The 21,128-nt window shown below is 41.8% G+C and overlaps 1 protein-coding gene across 5 annotated transcripts in view; it reads right to left on the reverse strand.

Moving 5' to 3' along the window:
* Positions 1–2,289: 2,289 nt before the first annotated feature.
* Positions 2,290–21,128, reverse strand: part of Aftph (aftiphilin) — a 61,857-nt gene continuing 43,018 nt past the window's right edge. For 3 of the 5 annotated variants that reach the window (XM_040733142.1, XM_040733139.1, XM_040733140.1), the window contains 4 exons: positions 14,867–14,927; positions 13,304–13,384; positions 9,210–9,333; positions 2,290–3,402 (listed from right to left, as the gene is read on the reverse strand). In XM_040733142.1, coding sequence (XP_040589076.1) covers positions 3,255–3,402; positions 9,210–9,333; positions 13,304–13,384; positions 14,867–14,927 — 414 coding nt within the window. In that variant the 3' untranslated portion in view covers positions 2,290–3,254. The remainder of the gene's footprint in view (positions 3,403–9,209; positions 9,334–13,303; positions 13,385–14,866; positions 14,928–21,128) is intronic. The other 2 variants (XM_040733143.1, XM_040733141.1) reach the window with 1 other exon arrangement.

Consider the following 21,128-nt stretch of genomic DNA (forward strand, 5'->3'; position numbering starts at 1 on the left):
GTAGAATGAATCCCTCTATGTATAGAAAGGGGACTTACTAGGATGATCTACTGGCTGTGTGTGGTCCAGCTAATCCAACAATGAGGGATTGGAAGGTCCAAATATCTAGTAGTTGTTCAGTCCATGAGGCTGGATGTCTCTGCTGGCCTTCCGTAGATGCTGGAGTCCTGAAGTAGGTTCTGAAGCCAGGGAGTGAATGGATTTGCTAGGGAGGCAAGGGCAAGAGGCAAAGAGCAAAAGCTGCCTCCTTCCATGTCCTTATGCAGGGTTCTAGCAGGTGTGACTCGGATTAGAGGCTTCTCACCTCAGTTAAAGATGTCGTCCTTCTTCAAATGATTTGATTTAGCAAAAATCCCTAGTAGGAGTGCCCAGCCACTTTTGGGTTTTAGTTAATTTTAGATGCAGTCAAGTTTACAACTAAAATAGTCACCCCACTCCTGTTGTGAGCATGTTCATCCTGGTCAGGGAGACTGCAATATAGATCCCTCCTTGTAAAGTCCCAATGACACAGCACAGTTCCAGATCTAACCCCCCCCCCCACATACCTAATGAGTTTATCAGGCATACTTACAGGGCATGGATCAGAGGCTACCAACAGGAGCACAGTGATCCCAAACTAGCCACACTGGAATGCCGTCATCCTGTATGGATGGTGGCTTCCTCATGCCTGTGTAGAGGAAGCCCATTTCCCCTAGTCTTCCTCAGACTACACAGTGTAGCCCCTCAAGACACAAAGGCTATGTGCAGTTAGAGCCAAGTTGTATACCAGTGGCTGGGTACTCAAGTGAGGGTCCCATGACTTCCCATCCTCAATTCTGTGAGAGAGGTCAACAGTCAGCAAGCTATGACGGTCTTAAGCAGGCCCAGCTGAATTTGTGGATTATGTCCACTGGCTGGGAGATAGTGCTGTACTTTCCTTACTTTAATGCCTGAAATATCAGAGACTTGGAGAATCTGTCAACTCTAGGCCACACTGACCTGGCAACCAGGAAGCTGCCAATGGTGTCAAGCCTACCACTAGAACATTCTAGTGGACACTGTAGGCTTCCATTGGCTGACAGCTTATTCCCTAGCAAATGTCATGTAACTTTTTTTCTGGAAAATGTCTAATGACAATATTATAAAACAACTTTTGTCTTAGACTTACATATTTTCCTATGTGGGGTTATTTTGCCTGCATGTATGTATACACAACTCGTGTGCTTGGTGCCAGAGGTTAGAACCAGGAGCTGGATTCCCTGGAAGCAGAGTTTCAACTTTCGTGAGCCACCATGTGGTTGCTGAGGAGCTAACCCTGGCCCTCTGCAAGACCAACAGGTGCTCTTCAGCACTGCGCCATCTGTCCAGGACCTCCCACCTCCAAATCACTTCTTAGGAATTTTCTGCTAATTTGATGGATACATTTTCTGGGGGGGTTCCCTATGAAATTTTTTTGTTTTCCAAGACAGGGTTTCTCCGTGTAGCTCTGGCTGTCCTGGAACTCTGTAGATCAGGCTGGCCTAGAACTCAAAGAACTCTATCTGGATTAAAAGCCTGTGTCACTACTGCACAGCCCTATTAAGTTCTTACTCAACTATCTCAATATTCTGAAGACATGCTATAATGAGTCATGGGAATTTCTTTTATGAGCTCATGTTGTACATATAAAAATAGTCCAGTTGTTAAAAAGCACTGATCCTATTACTTTGTGTGTTGCGGGGGGGGGGATGTGTGTGTATAGCAGACAACCTTTAGGGTTGTCGTCTTTCTACCTTGTTTGAGACAGTCTCTTTTGTCACTGTGTAAACCAGGCTAACTGGCCCTAGAGCTTTTTCTGTGTATGAGTATTTTGTCTGTATTATATCTGCTAACATAATTGTGCCTGGTACCCTCCAGTGTCAGAAGAGTCAGATCCCCTGGAACTGCAGTTATGGACGGTTGTGAGCCACCGCAGTACAAGAACCCGAGTCTTCTTTTCACCCTCAAGCAGTCTCTCTTTTTTGTTTGTTTGTTTTACGAGACAGGGTTTCTCTGTATTGTTTTGGAGGCTGTCGGTCCAGCTGGGCCTCGAACTCACAAGAGATCCTGCCTGCCTCTGTCTCCCGAGTGCTGGGATTAAAGGCGTATGCCACCACCGCCCGGCACGACTCAGTTCTTAAGAGACCAGATTTTCAAGCTTCACTTTAACCAGGTAGAAGTTCTACCAAATCACTTCATTTGGAACAAAACTCATTCATTTTGAATAAAACCTCACATTCAAATGTATTACATTTTCCCTGAGATGCTAAAGTACAAAGACAAAAGGCTAAATTTCTTTTAAATTATTTTATTATTGTGTAAGCTAAAAGGAAATTTACACACTGAAATCTTAAAACCCTTGGGCATGCACACTAACCTTGTTAGAGGCTTTTCTACATTTCTTTTTTCCATAGGAATTTCCCCAAACATTGAAAACCCAGTTTTTTTTTTACTGTATATACAGCCTAAACCATAGCAACCTATGATTATGTCATTTTTACACTGTGCAAAATCCTCAAAAAAATAATGGTATGATAGAACAGAAAGATTTCTAACAAATTTTATTTTAAGACATATCATTTGGTCCTTCTCCAAATCACACTAATTAAAACAGGCACAATCTCGTTCAAGCCTCCAATCAGATTCTGACAGTGATCCACACCCCACAACCAGAGAGCAGCGATGACCTCTGCAAAAGGTCACACAGCAATACGCCAGATTGAAAAGACTAAAAACAGAGCCCAGAGAAGTTAACAAAAGCCAGGCCTGACACAAACTTTCACATACAAAACTGAAAATCAGACAGGGACTTGAGCTTTTGTGATAGTAAAAGTAATAGTGCATACAGGAGGGAAAATTAAGAGCCATCAATGCAATGTGCAAAGACTAAAAGGGATTTCACAGACAGTGGAGATCTGAGTTTTTAATTTTCTTTTTTATTTCAAAAGTGTTTTTTTTTAAAGAAGGACACCACCAGTGTATTTTCACAAAGACATAAATGTATACACCCCAGCAACACAAAAGAATAAATCTTCAAAAATGTTCATCCCCAATTATTTACATTTTTTCTAATATAAATTTAGGACTTCAATATGTAAATAAATATACATTACTATGTGTACCTTTCTAGTGTGGCTTACCGACAAATCAGCTGAACTTGACTGTATTTATTTATTTTTAAATTACAGCAGATATGTTTTGATGGCAGGAAGGGATGGAGGAAAGGAAAAGTATTTGAAAGTGTCCAATTCAAGCAGCTATCCGTCTGCTCGCTCCTGGGAGCTTGTGGAAGGCGTCAGTGTGGCTGGGAACATCAACACCTTGGCATGCATGAAGGTCAGGTCAGGGAGGCTGGCGATCACCCTCACTGCTTCTTCACTCAGGTGCTCCTCTCTCTTTGGTTTCCTATCAGCCAGGGAGAAAAGACAAGTGTGTTAATGGGACTGCGCTGTAGGTCAATGGGAAAAGGTATTCCCTCTCAAGGTGTGCAGTCAGAGGTCTAGGGGCATCTGACTGCCTTTTCCTCTGCTAGCTGCTGAATGAAGAACAATGCACATGGCTTTTGTGTTGTCCATGACGTCAACCATAAAAACAGACAGATGTCCACATGTACATGTGTATAGGTCAAGACTTTAGTTATGGCTGGCGGCATCTACGAAGCCATAATTGTCAAACATTACTAAGCAGAAGTAGAGTGCTAAAGCTTTGGTAACAATCCGCCCACTGGACTTCCCCTGTCTGCTGCAAAACTACCAAAATCACCTTACCACGGAAGGTGAAGCGCAAGGCCTGGGCGTCATCTCACTTCAGGCTTCCATAAGCTAATGGAGTTCTAAGAGAGAGCCTTCAGCCAAGCTGACATGCAGGCAGCAGCACGAGAACTGGTGCACGCAGGAACCAGGGAGGCAATCTGTAAACCCTTCAGGCCTCTGGCCTTGTAGATAATGTCTATATAACCACATCTTCCCTCACTGTAACAAGTACATAGCTCGAAACATATCACAGATGCACAAAAATTCCTGATGAACTAGTGGGCAAGCTGAAGAAAATGCCCAGTCAACATCAAATGTGCCCAAACAGTGTACAATGCCATCCAAACCATCCAGGTTGTTAAAAACATTGAAAGGACCATTACAGTCACACAGATCAATTTCAGACCAAAGATCATTTGAAACTGACTACAGAAAGCCCAATTCTTTATTGATTACCAACAGATAAATCAGTCAATATTCAACCCAGTCCTGATTAGAAGAACACAATGGCAATCCTACACTTAAAAAACAAATTGATATTTACATTTTAGATTGCACTTAACGGCAATCCATCATTAGATGCTTGAGGAACTCGTAGATAATTGCATCACTTCCAAGCCAAACACGTGTCTTGCTTCCTAGGTTTGGCATCAGCATCATTAACATGAACTGCACAGTGTAATGGTCAGCCTGTGGCCATGCAGTCAGCAGGGTGTTTCCAATGTGCTGGCAGATTTCTGATGTACTGCAGGCAAAATGTTTACCCTGTATTTGCAAGCCTCTGGATATAATTTCCAGTTTAGAGAACATGGGGGAATAAAGAGCTCAGTGAACATTACTTGCAGAAAACACCGGTAAGTAGAGGTAGTCCTGACCATTTCCCCATTTGTGAAGTGCAAGTGGGTTTGGGAGGGAAGGACAAGGAAAGTTCCTAACCAAGACACAACTGTGACGGCTGGTCTAGGTGTGACCAATAGTTTTCAGAGAAACTTTAAAAGTTCCTACAACCTTTAAGTTTGTGCATCTATTTGTAGTTATTTCTATAAGCTACTCTTGTTAAAATATACAAAGGACATGTTTAAGAATCTGAGAACAATTATATCAATCTCCATTTCTTTTTTAGCTGAGATTTACCATTTGCCAATGGACTACACACAAATGACAGTCCAGAACGGCCTGTGATCAATTCACAGACATGATAAGACTTTCCAAAAGGGTAAAGAAAGTCTGAGAAATTGCTAGGACAACTGGATATCCCTATGCAGGGCAGAGTGGGGGGACAACAAAATATAGACCTCTCCCACCTTCCACATTAAAATGGATTAAAAATGCATTAGAAAGTCAGGTGTGGTGACATATGCCTTTAACCCCAGCATGTGGGAGTCAGAGGCAGGCAGATCTGAGTTTGAGGCCAACCTGGCTCTGCAGAGCGAGTTCCAGGACAGCCAGGGTTACACAGAGAAACCCTGTCTCGAAAGAAACCAAACAGCCAAAAAAAAAAAAAACCCAAAACCCAAAAAACAACAACAACAAACAGCCGAACCAAAATGCACAATGCACTAAAGACCCACATATAAGGATTGAAACTATAAACTCTTAGGTGTAAGATCCTCCTAACTTTGAATTAGGCAACCATTTCTTCAACCTAAGGCACAAGTAATAAAAGAAAAAAAGTCTCATTTTGATGAAACCCATTTTTTTTTGAGCATGGTATAAAAACTGAAAAGATAACAGAACAGCAAATATTTGAAAATTATGTATCTGAGAAAAGTCTGGTATTTTAAAAATATAATTTGATTTTTAAAAAAATATTATGTGCATCAGTGTTTTGCCTGCATGTATGTCTGTGTGAGGGAGTCAGATCCCCTGGAACTGGAGTTACAGACAGTTATGAGCTGCCATGTGGGTGCTGGGAATTGAACCTGGGTCCTCTGGAAGAGCAGCCAGTGCTCTTAACCCTGAGCCCCCTCTCCAGCCTGCACGTCTGGTATTTGTAGCACACAGGGGAAGCTTACAATGATCAGACTGAAAACAGGCAGAGAATCTAAAGCAGCATCCTGGAAGGCATCCTAGTGGCAGGGATGCTAATGAGCACATCAGAAGATGCAGGGAAATGCAAATTACAATGAGGAGACACCACTTCATACACTGGCACAGCTACAACCAAAGTCAGACAAGTTTCGGAGAGAATGTGGAGAAACTGGAAAGCTGTTACTGGTGGGAATACCATCCTGCACTCTGGAGGTGAATGCCAAGAGGATCAGGTGTTCAAGGCCAGTGGGCAGCATGAGACCCGGTCTCAACCAGTTACCACAGGCGCCGAAGGCCTTGTGACATGCACGTCTGTACCCAGCTCCTAAAAGGGTGAGGAATAGTGAGTTTGAGGCAAGCCTGCATCTGCTTGTTTTTGCTTTTCCAACCCCCACCCCACACTTTCTGCCACGTTGTGCTAGGGCTCAAACCCAGGACCTGCGCACACTAGGCAATGCTACTGCTGAGCTAAGAGACCCTGACTCAAGACAAAAACAAACTAATCAGAAAGCGACACCCACACCACACAATGGAATAGTCAAATGTACACAGGGGATTTTAGGCTTAAGGCAATAAATATTTCCTGGGTTACTTTGATGACGTCAGTTGCGAAACTCTGTGAACCTATTAAAAACTAGTGAATTCACATATGTGAAAGATTTTATGATGTTAACTAAATTAATAGAATCTCAAACTGAAAAGCCCAAAGTATTCCCATTGGCTACTAGTTCTTTAGCTTGTACAACTGTCAGTGGCCTCTCTGTGCTGTTACCCAGCTGGCCATACACTAATTTAAGTTAGGAAATAACTGTTCTCCACAATAGCACACTTGAGCAAGAAGAACTTGGATCTCCTTACAAATGACACAGTGTTGCTGGTGATGTAGGTCGGGGTGCGGTGCTCGCCTGGCACGTGTGAGGCCCCAGGAACAGCATCCCCGCCACAGCCAGATGCAGTGACACACGCAAGTGCGCTATGCCAATTTGGTTCACACAAAGTTTGCCATCAGGCGGTGGCCCCTCCAGTGTGGGTACCAGGTTGCCTAAGGAGGGACAAACTGGTCAGACATAGAGCACATCAAGACACCCACCACCACCAACCAAGAAAGAAGTGAAGTGAGAAATGATCGCCAATACTCAAAGGCTCTTAGGAAACTGTATGAGGGCCTACAAGAGGCTCAGTCAATCACAGACCCTGACAACCCAAGGTACAAGGAGAGAACTGACGCCCAGCTTCTTCTGACCATCACACGTGCACCAGGCTCAAGCACCCATCACCCCGACAGTAACTAAACAAACGTCATTCTGGAAATGGAAAGAGAACTGTTCCACGTCAGATGTCCTCCTCTATCGCAACTACAGTTTCTCTGCCCTCAGAGGCAGAATTTTGCTTTGTAGCCTAGGCTGGTCTCAAGTTTATGATCCTCCTGCCTCAGCTTTCTGAGTGCTGAAGTTACAGACTTTATCACTACAGACATTTCAACTACTGCGTTAACCCTTTCTTATCCTGTAACTTGCCATCAGACTTGCTCACTCAACCTCCTATTCAATGCCAAGAGCCAAGAAACTTTGCTAACCATTACTTTAAAAGATCAAGGCATTGAAAAACCTGAAATCACATGACACCTGCCTGTCTTCTCCGTACAACTAGACCTCATCATGGAAGGCCGGGGCTGACTTTGCTGTAAATGTCTGCCTATCGCTCACCAGGCTTTCGGTTTCATCTCAGCAAAAACAAAAATTAAAACAAAACACTCAGACTCCTCAATGATACTTAATACCGTTAAGTACTAAGATGTGGGTATTTTTTCTCACTATTTTCAAAGAACTAAACATCCTTCAAAATTAAATCCAAAGCTGGCAGCTTGTTTTCAATCTATCTCATTTACATGTTAAAGAGGGTCCGGGAAAACAGCCCGGTGGTAGTGCCTCAGTGCGCAAGCAAGGTCCTGGGCTTCTTCTGTGGCACCTGACAACAGAAGGGTCAGTATTATTAGAGAATCTTTTTGGCAGCTACAACTTGCCTCCTAGATGTGTGCTACAATCTTAGTTTACTCTTCTAGTTCAGAAGATGAGACAGAAGTTTAGTAGTGACAGAGGTTGGGCGATAGATACAGTGGATATCAAGGATCCCTAAAAAAGGAAGGTGCACAGCTAACAACGTGGGTAGAGCTCCCCCTACTGGCACAGAGGATGAATGTTCATTTCATGGGGGGAAAGTGCTCTAAGTAGGGAAAGGTAAGGAAGGAGTAGGAGTGATTTACAAACAGCAAGGGAGTCACCGAAAATAAAAGCACAAATCCCACAGCAGACATCATTAGCAAAAGGTCCATTTAACAGGGCAAAGACAATGCAGGGCCACTGTGGCAATGAGTGACCCTGTACACAAATCTATTTCCCAGGAGACTTGGCAGCATCTACAGTCATGAGGCCAGCAACAGCAGCTTTTCAAAATGGACACCCACAGAGAATAATGTTCAAAGACACTGTGATCATTGAAGTCAGGCCTGATGGTGCATACCTTTAACCCCAGCACTGGGGAGACAGATGCAGGTGGTTCTAAGTTCAAGGCCAGCCTGGTCTATAGAACAAGTTTCAGGATAGCCAAAGCTACATAGAGAACCTATCTCAAAAACAAAAACTCTTAAGAGACTGCAATCATTTAAGCTAAAATAAAAAGACCACAACAAGAAAAAGGGTGAAATAGATGCTTCCTATGAGAGAACTGACTTTAAAAGATAAACGTAAATGGCGTGTGTCATTCAATGGGAAACTCCCAGGGCGAACAAGTGACACATGAATGTCCCTTGAAATTGCAGATGGACGACCTGGACACGAAGACTGCTGACCAGTCAGTGTCTGCCCTGGCAGGAGCAACTCCCTCTACTAGGAACTAGCTTATCTGATGCTAGTGTGTCAAGACAAGGATGACATAACCGTGTTACACTCTAAATACAACCAGGAGATAACTGCCCCTAAAAAGCTCCCCATAAGTTTGGTAAAGGAGTACACGATGCCTCAAGTTAGGGTGCACATGAGCTAAAGTTCTGAAAAGAAAAAAGGGCTTTACTGCCCCAGCTTCAAAGAAAACATGGTAAGTACCCTGTGTGGTCCCCGCATCGTGAAACTGGCTCAGAAAAAAAGCTTTATCCCCACAATAAGAAGGGTTGCAATGCTCCCCAGCAGCACCAGCATCTCGATACTCAACCAGAATTGTCTTCTATAAGACTGTGGGAAGGAGAAAACTTCTTCATCTGTCAATCTTCAATAAAGTCTATCATTGAGCCTTAATTTGATAGTGTTTTCTAGGCTTTGCACCTACTGGCTTTAACCGGTGAAGTCAGTTTAACACACAAATGCCCACTTGCATGCTTTGCTTGTGGACACTTAAACCAGGACAAAATCAGGGCAAGGTTCAGAGCTGGCTTACCTGGTCGACGTGCTTGTCTTCTCCACTGTAGACATGAGCTTTGCGAATGCGTCAGTCACTTTGAGGCTTGAGGTGGAGGTCTCCAGCTTAGCAGTTGTCAATTCATACAACTCTGGATCCACACCTTACATCACAGAACGACAGTGAGTGAGGGCAAGCCACGTGGGTTACAGTGAGCCACAGTCCAAACCTAACAGCAACCAATACCTAGTTACACCCAAGTCTCACAAACACTCACTGTCAGATCATGGACTATTTTCTGAATGTGAAAAGCCATTACTGTGTGCGTCTGCATGAGGCACACACACCACAAGTGTGTGGATGAAGGGTAGCTCTGTGCAGCTGACTCTCACCTTCCTCCCTTACATGGTTTCTGGGGACTGAACTCAGGTGAGCAGGCTTGGACAGCAAGCACCTGTACCTGCTGAGCTGTCTGCGTTTATTTTATGTGTTTGTCTGCACTTACACATGCACATCACATGCATGCCTAGTGCCTGAGGAGGCCAGAAGGGTACAGGAGCCCCTGGAACTGGAGTTACAGATAGTTGTGAGCCCCATGTAGGTGTTAGGAACAGAACCCAGGTCCTTTGTAAGAGCAGCCAGTGCTCTAACTACTGAGCTAATTAACCCCATATTTATTTATTGAATTAAATGGTAGGCTTTGAAGTATCTATAAAAGGAACAGATAAAAATCCCATTTTAGAATAAATGTCCAAATGCTACAAGAATCTATCACTCAGTTTTACATTCATCCTGACAGGTCTCAGTGTTTATAGATAGAATGAATGAACAAGCTATGATATTTTCAATTTCTGACATGGGTCTTACTCTGTAGTCTACACTGGCTTGGACTCATGACAGTTTTCCTGTCTCAGCTTCCTGAATGTTGGGACTATGGGTATGAGTCACCACACCTGACCTCTAACATTCTCAACTTTTTAAAAAATTATTTTTTATTTTAGGTGCACTGGTGTTTTTGCCTGCATGTACGTCTGTGTAAAGGTGTTTGGATCCCCTGGAACTCGAGTTGTGAGCTGCCATGTGGGTGGTGGGAGTTGAACCCAGGTCCCCTAGAAGAGCAGCCAGTGCTTTTAAACCTGAACCATCTCTCTAGCTCAACTCTCTCAATTTTTAATTTAGCCAATGAACCTCATTTTGAACTTTGCTTAACTCCAGTGTTTTCTTCCATGTCAGAGACTTGGAGATTAATACAAAGTCTCTGCTGTAGGAAATGATTTGGTTATCTTAACTGTGACTAGAGATGTGAAAAGTATTCAAAGCATCAAGTTGTAACTAACAATATGCGGCATGTACCTCAAGTAAGAGGTGAAAATGCTTACTTCCAGGACCAATTATGTATGTATAGTTTCATTTAGATACAAAGCTGGAGTAACAGAAGGGAAGCTAAGACGGGGCTATATATATAAGCATCAGCTTACAAAAAATGTTTGGTAGCTTCTCCAATTTTTTATTTTTCTTTTTTCTTTGAGACAGGGTGTTACAATATTGCTCAGGCTGTCTTTGAACTGAGTTCAGGTGATCCTCCTGCCTCAGCTAGACTACAGATGTGCATGGCTGTACTTGGCTCAATTCTATTTAAGAAAAGCCTCTAAGATTAGTCAAAAAAATACAATAAATGTATGAACAAGTTTTCTCCTTTGTGAACCAGCTCTATGGATGAGCACAGGTAGCAGTGTGGATTTCAGATGTTTAGAGAAACCAACGAGCACCTGCCTCCACAGTTACCAAGCCCGCCATGGGAGAAAGGTGAGAGAAGGTGCTTGCTGACTCCCAGGTTCTTAATAGTTCATTAACATACACTCTCGAGACAGACTTTAAAACTTTCGTCTTCCCACAGTAAGCACACAGGGCAAAGTTAAAATGGATAAAATTGTAGCTGTCTACATAAAGACCTAATGAGCCCACACTATCTCTCTCCTCCATGGTTAAAGGCTGGCTTCTGGGTAACACAGTACTAAGATGAGGTGTCCACATGATGCAGGGCACTTGCCTTCTGACGGGCAACAGGGAAGTGCCAGGGAAGTCTCTGGTGGGTTTATAGAGCCCTGGATACCCAGCTATCAGAGAGAAGTGCTGACTACAACAGAAGAAAACCACCTTTCCAGCCCCCCAAAATACTCTTCCCTTTTCATAAGCTACCCCCAAACCAAAAAATGACCGAGATCTCTAACAACTACAGTTAATGTTTTCAGAGACAAGGCAATTATCTAGTAAAAACTAGAGAGAATTTTTTAATGGAAGTTTTTTCTTTAACAGAACCTTAATGAGGCACAGCTTAATTACACAACTAAAGTAGCCATCCACGTTCTACACCCGCCTAAGAATCACACACAAGATAATCAACAGCAGTAAGATAAAATGACTTTCCCATAAACAAGTGAAGCGTGGGACACTATGGAAGGGACTGACTGACACCCGAATGACAATAAATTGACTGTAACCAAATGTACCCAGCAGCTGGAGCGTGCTGATGAAATCAAGTAGTAAGGGTTTCATGGGGTAGAGACTGCATTGGACCATGCTGTGCTCCGTCCACTGCAGCATTAGACATTTCAAACCTGGGGCTGCACCCTGAGCCCAATTATCAGGGAGTCTCTCACTGCTCTGAGCAACTAGGTTATTGGTGTTCCTATCAATATTTTTAAATGAATTTAAAATATAAGCAAATTTAAAATCTAAACCAAGTTTTAGGCACCCCAAAGAGAAAGCGACCTCACTTTAATTGTAATGCAGACTGGGAGGGAACCTGGATAATTCCCAGCTTCTCCTTCCCTTCCACTAAGTATTATGACTAGCCAGACATTTTAGCTCCTCCAGGCTGTTCCAAAAATCAGATACACTTAGTAGAACTTTAAGTAGTAAAATATCAAACTTAAGTAAGGAGCAAAACCAAAGACAGACTTTTTTTCATACACCCACAAGAATTTTGAAAAACGAGGAGCTTAGATCTGAGGAATTTCGTCACTCTACCCTAAGATTTGTTGGGCTCCCCTGTGGCAGTAGCAGGTTTGCACAGCTAGGTATAAGAGAAGGGCATCCTGGGTCCAGGCTTGCCCTTAGCAGACTTTGTTGCTTTCCTTCATAGACCAGCATGGCTGATAAACCATTGAAGAGGGTGACTGGGTTACTTAATAGACTCACAGCAAACACCCCCAGCCCCAATTCTCAAGAACCCAGGCTAACTACAAAACTGGCCACTACGGGGCACAGAAGGAAATCCTCAATATGCATTCCAGAAGTTAGCATTTGAGCAGAACCTCAGTAGCTGTCTGATAATCAATAATTACCAAATCACAACTTGGGATGGCAGGGATTCATTAAAGTCATATTCAATAAAATGTAAACATTAAAATGCCATTATACTTTCCATCTTTTATTTAGTTAGAAAAATGACAAAGTACATTAGTCCTTTGGTCAATGATCTGTAGGGTTGAACATTAACAGGTACTAGTAAGCTTAATTTTTAGCTGTTAGGTTCATAGTAATTACTTTCTACTATTAACTTTTGTTAACATTTTTTTTTCTACATGTACACTAACAGTATGTTTTCTATTTAAGAGCTACATTAAAAATAGTAATTTTTTTGATGTGGAACTATGTAACTACATGCTAGATTCCAACATTTTGGATTCAATCATATATTTAACAGCACTAATAAGAACTAATTAAAATGTTAGAATTTATAAAATTACATTATTATAGACACTGTAACATGAAGTCATCTCTGTGTACTAAAATCCTTCCCTCTCTAAACTAGTGTTGCTTTCAAATGGCTTTATAGAATATGCTTTCAAACTAAGCATATAAATACATTTCCCACTTCCATAGCTGTCTAAAGCCAGGAGGGCTGTATTACCAGACGCCACCACCAGCTCTGAACATTACCCTCCGAGAAAGCTTTCCCTAAGGTGTACTTCATGCGAGTTGTTCCTTACAATCAGACATTACAAAGTAAGACGGATGAAGGCAAAGCATTAGAGAGAATACAGTCTACCTGTCTCCTTGTTTATAGGAAAGTCAAGTGTGGTCATGCTTTTAGTAAATAACCAGAACTGTTCTTAAACTCTGCTGACCTGGGATTGTGCTGCCGCTAGAGCTACTGTCATCCACGGGCCCAAAGAAATCAAGGTTCAGAAGAGTGGAACCTCCACTAGCTTGGAATTCAGTGACCGTGTTGGTAGGCAGCCACACAGAAGGTAAGCCAAGGGAGGAGGGGTTATGTGTAAAAAGGGGTAAGACACACACTTGAACATGCAGGTTATAATTAGTAGTCATTACACATTTTAAAAATCAACATTAAAACAATGTGTACAGTATTAGGTTTTTATGACTAAAGTAACAATTTAACTGAATGTATATTTCCTCAAGTACATTGTAAAGAATATAATAACATTTTGTTAGGTTTTAGTTAGAAGTCAGTTCTTTCGATCAAAACTGAAAGGTATCAGAAAGACCAGGGAAGGCATACTAGTTAAAGGGAAACAATACTTAACCTTAACCCAATATTAAATCACTACATGCCCAATCTTTCATGTTGGTTTCTATGAACAATTTCTGGTTTCTAATGAATGCTTTTTAAAACAATGACAGAATTGTGAGTTGTAGGCCATGCACCAATAAATACATTAACTTATTCAAAATAACACAATATGGATGGTCTAACTACCCTGATGTGCTGCTAGCTGTATGTTCCCCTTTAACTCTGCCACAGGCATCACAAATAGTATACATTTTTAAAAAGTTGTTAATAAAAAGCATGATGATTTGACTGAAGACACCAGACAGTAGCAAAAGGTGCATCCAGGCTTTCCTTCAGGAGGACATTCAACTGACGGTTTCCAGGTGTCCTAGGATCCTAGCTACAAGGAAAAGCTGGCAAGAGTATCTGAGGCAATGGCATGGTAAAAGCCACTGAGATGACAATTAACAGATATTCTAGACAATGGCTGAAATGGCTTAAGGAGCAATTATAACTCAGGGTCCACTGAAAACTCAAAGCATGGACTCTAAAACTAGTACTGTGTGTTAAAGACCCTACAGGACTTGCGTAGGTCACTCCCCTTTCAGAGTTTTAAAGTCCTAAGAAAAAACACTGATTTCTGGAATTGCCCTGTCATTATTTGGAGATAAAAATAATCATGAAAATCATTTCATCTTCACTTGCATGTAAGTACTGTATAAAATGCTACTGAATCTGAAAACTACATTAAGTCAATAAATATGGGTTTATCTGCACTGTTTGATTAAGTGAATAATTAATTGTGCTTTATGCTTTGAAGCAACCTCTAATCACAAGACCTTGTATCCAAGAAGATCTCACAAAGTAAAGTTATAAAACATTCAAATAAATTGGTCCTAGCTAAAATATCATTTAAACTATCTAATTTTGACTTAAGATAAAGGAACTAAAACTTTACCTTGGTATTACTACCAATATTTGGGTATTAATACTGTTGATAATAGTAATGGCTGATGTCTTGAGCAATTACTATTTAGAAAGAAAGCCTGAATTTCCAAAGATAAGAATAAGAAGTTATGTTTAAACAAAAAAGGAAATCAGCAGAGAGAAGTCTGTCTGAACTGTGTAGCTTTCTTAACTCTAGCTCTGGTGCTAGAGGCTCTACGGAGAGACGTACCATCTAAAGGGTTAGTAAGGCCACTGCTACTCCAGTCAAACTGGACGGGTGGGAGAGACTCCTAGAGTTGAAAACAACAAAACAAACAAACAAACAAAAAATCAAAATTAATCAGTACAGGTAATAGCAATGTAAAGAATCTTTAAAGCAAAACCCCCAAATACAGCAAGACCATTAGGCAACAATGTACCTATAGACAAATTTGGATAATACACAATTTCAGGTTACTTGCAAATATTAACACAAACTGAAATTGTACAATTTATAAATAGTATGCTTATTGACATTATAAAATTTACATCCAACAATGGAGTATCTTTACATTTTCAAATAATTTTATGGATTGATAATCTTTTTCATGTTCTACTTTAAACTGATTTCAAGAAAGGGATTTAAAACAAACTTTTTGTGTGATTACATTTAACAGATAAAATGCAATATAACAGAGACAGAATTACACTGAAAGTGTATCTGGATAGTTGAAGATGATGACTAATTACATGTGATCTTTACTAACTTAGCTATCGAGTGATATATAAAATGAGAAGGCATAGATTCCAAAGTCTCTAGTTCTTTACAAGTTTCCTGATTTCAGAAGAGAAGAAACTGGGGGCCAATAAGTGAATGCACACTTTTTTGTTTGTTTTTGAAACAAGGTCTTACTTTGTAGCCCCGACTGTCTTGGGACTCACTATGCAGACCAGGCTGGCCTCAAACTCAGACATCCATCTGCTTCTGCCTCCAGAGTGCTGGGATTAAAGGTGTGTGTCACCATGCCTGGTTGGATGTACATTCTTAAAAGTATCAATTTTCAGATATTTGTGTGTATTTGTGTGTGTGTGTGAGAGAGAGAGGGGGAGAGAGAGAGAGAGAGAGAGAGAGAGAGAGAGAGAGAGAGAGAGAGAGAGGGAGAGAGAGGAGAGAGAAAGTGAGTTGGGGGGGGGGGAAAGACCAGAGGAAGACACTGGACACCCTGCTTTATCCCATTCTACCTTACTCCTTTGAGACAGGGTCTCTCAGCAAACCTGGAGCTAGGCTGCCAGTCAGCAAGCTGCAGGGACCATCCTGTTTCTGTCCTGCACAGTGCTGGGTTATAGACTTTGAATGGACACCTACGTTTTATTCAAGTGCAAAAGATTCAAACTGAGGTCTGATGCTTACACAGGCAAGTGTTCTTAACCCACTGAACCATCTCTCCAGCCCAACTAATGTATCAAGTTCTCTGGCTTAGAATTTACTTGGAATCAAGATTTATTTATTTTTTTCCTTTTTAAAGACAGGGTCTTGTTCCATTGCTCAGGTTGGCCTTAAACTGACGCGGTGAGGCCAGGCTGGTTTTTGAACTCACACTCTTGTTTGGCCCTCAAGTGCAATCATTGCATGCACAAGAGACACACCCTCCTCTGCTTCCCAAGTGCAGGACCACTTGCACCACCACCACCGGGTCTAAAATTAATTGTTACAACTGGTTTGACTACTCTAGGTTTTTAAATTTCACAACACAAAGTGAGCAATGGCAAATATCAAATAGAAAGATAGTTGATAGTAAAGTCTTTAAAGAAAGAAATTAAAGAAGATATCAGAAGATGGAAAGATCTCCCATGCTCTTGGATAGGTAGGATCAGGATAGTAAAAATGGCAATCTTACCAAAAGCAATCTATAGCAATGCCCATCAAAATACCAGCACAATTCTTCACAGATCTTGAAAAAAACAATACTAAACTTCATATGGAAAAACAAAAAACCCAGGATAGCCAAAACAACCCTGTACAATAAAGGATCATCTGGGGGCATCACTATCCCTGACCTCAAGCTCTACTACAGAGCTATAGTAATAAAACCATCTTGGTATTGGCTTAAAAACAGACAGGTAGACCAATGGAATCAAGTCGAAGACCCCGATATCAACCCATATCTACGAACACTTAATTTTTGACAAAGACTCTAAAATATAAAATGGAAAAAAGAAAATATATTCAACAAATGGTGCTGGTATAACTGGCTGTCAACATGAAGAAGAATGCAAACAGATCCATATCGATCACCATGCACAAAACTCAAGTCCAAATGGATCAAAGACCTCAATATAAATCCATCCACACTGAACCTCATAGAAGAGAAAGTGGGAAATACATTTGAATGCATGGGCACAGGAGACTGATTTCTAAATAAGAGCACCAGAAACACAGATTCTGAGGGCAACAATTAATAAATGGGACCTCCTGAAACTGAGAAGCTTCTGTAAAGCAAAGAACATGGTCAGCAAGACAAAACGACTTCCTACAGAATGGGAAAAGATGTTCACCAACCCCACATCTGACAAAGGGTTTATCTCCAAAATATAAAAAGAAATGAAGAAACCAGAAATCAAACTACCAAATAATTCACTTAAAAAATGGGGTACAGATCTAAACAGAGAATTCTCAACAGCACAATCTCAAATGGCAGAAAGACACTTAAAGAAATGCTCAACATCCTTAGTCATCAGGGGAATGCAAATCAAAACCACACTAAGAGTCAATCTTACACAGATCAGAATGGCTAAGATAAAAAAAAAAAAACAATGACAGCTTATGCTGGAGAGGATGTGGAGAAAGGGGAACACTCCTCCACTGCTGGTGGGAGTGTAAACTTGTACAGCCACTGTGGAAATCAGTAGGGTAATTTCTCAGAAAACTAGGGATCAACCTACCTGAAGACCCTGAAATACCACTGTTGGGCATATACCCAAAGGAGGCACATTCACACCACAAAGACATTTGCTCAACTATGTTCATAGAAACATTATTTGTAATAGCCAGATCTTAGAAACAACCTAGATGCCCCTCAACTGAAGAATGGCTAAAGAATATGTGGTATATTTACACAATGGAGTACTACTCAGTAAGAAACAATGACATCCTAAAATTCACAGGCAAATGGACAGAACTAGAAAAAAAGAAAACATCCTAAGTGAGGTAACCCCAAACCAGAAAGACAAATACAGTATGTACTCACTTGTAAGTAGATACCAGACATAAAGCAAAGGATACCCAGCCTACAATCCACAAGCCCAGAGAAGCTAGAGCCCACTTCCAGAAACAGATGGAAGCAGATGCAGAAATCCACAACTAACCAATGGGCCAAGCTCCTGGAGTACAATCGAAGTGAGGGAGGAGTGATAATATGAACAAAGGAGTCAAATTCGTGATGGGGAAACCCACAGAATCAGCTGACCCGAGCTAGTGAGAGATCACTGCCTCAGGTCTGACAAATGGGGAACCTGCATAAGACCAAACTAGACTCCCTTAATATAGGAGACAATGGTATGACTGGGACAATGTATGAGGCCACTGGCAGTGGGTCCAAGATCTAACTTTAATGCACAGACTGACTTAGTGGAGCCCATTCTATATGGAGAGATACCTTGCTCAGCCTGGACACAAGGGTGTAGGGGTGGAGAGGTGCCATGATCCTGCCTCAATGAGATGATGGGACAGACTTAGTAGACTTCCTAGGGGAGGCCTTACCCTCTCTGTGGAGCACATGGGAGGAGGGGGGATGTGAGGGGAGCGGGAGGAGAGGAGGGAGGGGGAACTGGGATTGGAATGTAAAAAATAAATAAACAAGAAAAAAAGAAGATAATTGACAGATGTTAAAATGAAGTGACTGCTCATTTATATAGAAAACCTTTTGTTTTCTCTTTTGTTGTTATGTTAACAACACTTATGGAAATAACTTGTGTTCTATTAGATTTTTAAATATCAACATGTTGTTGCTGATTTATGTTCATATTGCTGGCATTGCTAACCATGCTTCATTGTAAGGAAGGTGCTATTACAACATTATACTTACTTTTTTTTTCCAGGTAAAGATGCTATTATATATAGGATAGCAACATGAATTAGTTCTTTGGGGAAGATACTATAGTTGTTTTGGTAAAATAGGGATAGGCAAATTAATAAAAGCATCTAGTCTCTAAAAATCAACTTCAGCCTGTCCAGTTTAGAGGCTGAGGAGGAAGGGATAAAACCAAGTAAAATGCTAACATTAAGAGATGCCAGAGATAGGCTCTGATAATTCTCTGGATTTCCTAATGGGACCTCCTGAAACTGAGAAGCTTCTGTAAGGCAAAGGACGTAGTCAACAAGACAAAACAAAATGGAAGCCCATAGAATGGGAAAAGATCTTCACCAACCCCACATCTGACAGAGGGCTGATTTCTAAGATATACAAAGAACTCAAGAAGCCAGTCACCAAAACACCAAATAATTCAATTAAACAGTGGGGTACAGAGCTAAACAGAGAATTCTCAATAGAGGAATCTAAAATGCCCGAAAGGCACTTAAGAAAGTGCTCAACATCCTTAGCCATTAGGAAAATGCAAATCAAAACAACTCTGAGATATCATCTTAGAATGGCTAAAATCAAAAACACCAATGACAGTTTATGCTGCAGAGGATGTGGAGAAAGGGGAACATTGCAGGTGGGAGTACAAACTTGTACAGTTGCTGTGGAAATCAGTATGGCAGTTTCTCAGGAAATGGGAATCAGTCCACCACAAGATCCATCAATTCCACTCTTAGGCACATACCCAAACAATGCACATTCATACCACAAGGACATCTGTTCAACTATGTTCATAGCAGCATTTCATAGCCAGAACCTGGAAGCAACCTAGATGCCCCTCAATTGAAGAATGGATAAAGAAAATGTGCTACATTTACACAATGGAGTTCTACTCAGCGGAAAAAAAATAACACCTTCAAAATTGCAGACAAATGGATGGAAGTAGAAGAAACCATCCTGAGTGAGGTAGCCCCGACACAGAAAAACAAACATGGTATGTACTCACTCATAAGTGGATATTAGACATAGAGCAAAGGATTACCAGCCTACATTCCATAACCCCAGAGAAGCTAGGAAACAAGGAGTTTCCTAAGACAGACAGACATGGGACCCCCCCCAATGGGAAAGGGATAAGATCTACTAAGTAAATTGGGAGCATGGGGGGGGGGGAGGTGGGAGGAGAACATGAGAGTTCGGGAAGGTTGAGTTGGGGGAAGAACAGAGGAGAGCAAGGGAAGAGATACCTTAATAGAGAGTCATTATGGGCTTAACGAGAAATCTGACACTAGGGAATTCTCCATGGATCCACAAAGATGCCCCCAACTGAAAATCTAAGCAATAGTGGAGAGGCTACCTTAAATGCCCTTCCCTTATAATGAGACTGATGACTACCTTAAATGCTATCCTAGAGCCTTCATTCAGTAGCTGATGGAAGCAGAAGCAGACACAGCTAAACACTAAGCTGAACTCCTGAAATTCACTTGTAGTGAGGGAGGAGTAATAAGCAAAGGGGTTAAGACCATGCTGGAGAAAACCACAGAAACAGCTGACCTGAGCCAAGTGCGAGCTCACAGATCCCAGTCTGACAGCTGGGGAACCAGCATAGGACCAAACCAGGCCCCCTGAATGTGGGTGTCAGTTGGGAGACCAGGGCAGTCTGTGAGGCCTCTGGCAGTGGAACCAGTATTTACCCCTAGGGCATGAATGGGCTTTGGGAGCCCATTCCCTATGGAGAGATACTGTCACAACACAGATACATGGGGAGTAGGGAGGGCCCAGGTCCTGCCCCAAATGATGTGACAGACTTTGATGACCCCCTATGGGAGGCCTCCTCCTCCTTCCTGGGGAGTGGATGTGGGGTGGGAAGGGGGCTGATGGGGGGCATGGGAGGGAGAGGGAACTGGGATTGGTATGTAAAACAAGCTTGTTTTTAATTTAAATAGAAACTAATTAAAAAAAGATGTGAGAGATAAAGACAGTGGGAAAGAGTGAACATAACTACTCAGGGTGCCTCTGTTCCAAGTCTGTGCTGTGCACTGGCTCCCAAGGGTCTGACACTTGTCCATCACTGAGCTACATTCTCAGCTCCTGAGAAGGTCTCTATGGTGAGTGAAGGATTCTGTATGCTGACTGTGGGGTGGTTACCTGCATCCACATACATGACCAAGTGATAAAAACCTATATAAGCAAGATCCTGTCTTATTCCTGACTGTACTTCATATTTACTGTATGTATGTGAAAGGTAGCCAAGGGGCACGCAGGCAAAGGACACGCAGGTCTTTTCTTTGAAATGCCATGGACATCTGTAATTATTTTAAATAAGTTAAAGACAACGCTGGGGGAAACCTACTTTGTAAGTAGGACGAAACATGGAGGTGGTGGAGGGACCTAGCTTTCCCAAGTGTGTTGGGAAGGGGGGCATGGTATGAAATA

Source organism: Mesocricetus auratus, unplaced genomic scaffold (assembly GCF_017639785.1).
Source record: "Mesocricetus auratus isolate SY011 unplaced genomic scaffold, BCM_Maur_2.0 Super-Scaffold_100029, whole genome shotgun sequence".
Lineage (NCBI taxonomy): Eukaryota > Metazoa > Chordata > Mammalia > Rodentia > Cricetidae > Mesocricetus > Mesocricetus auratus.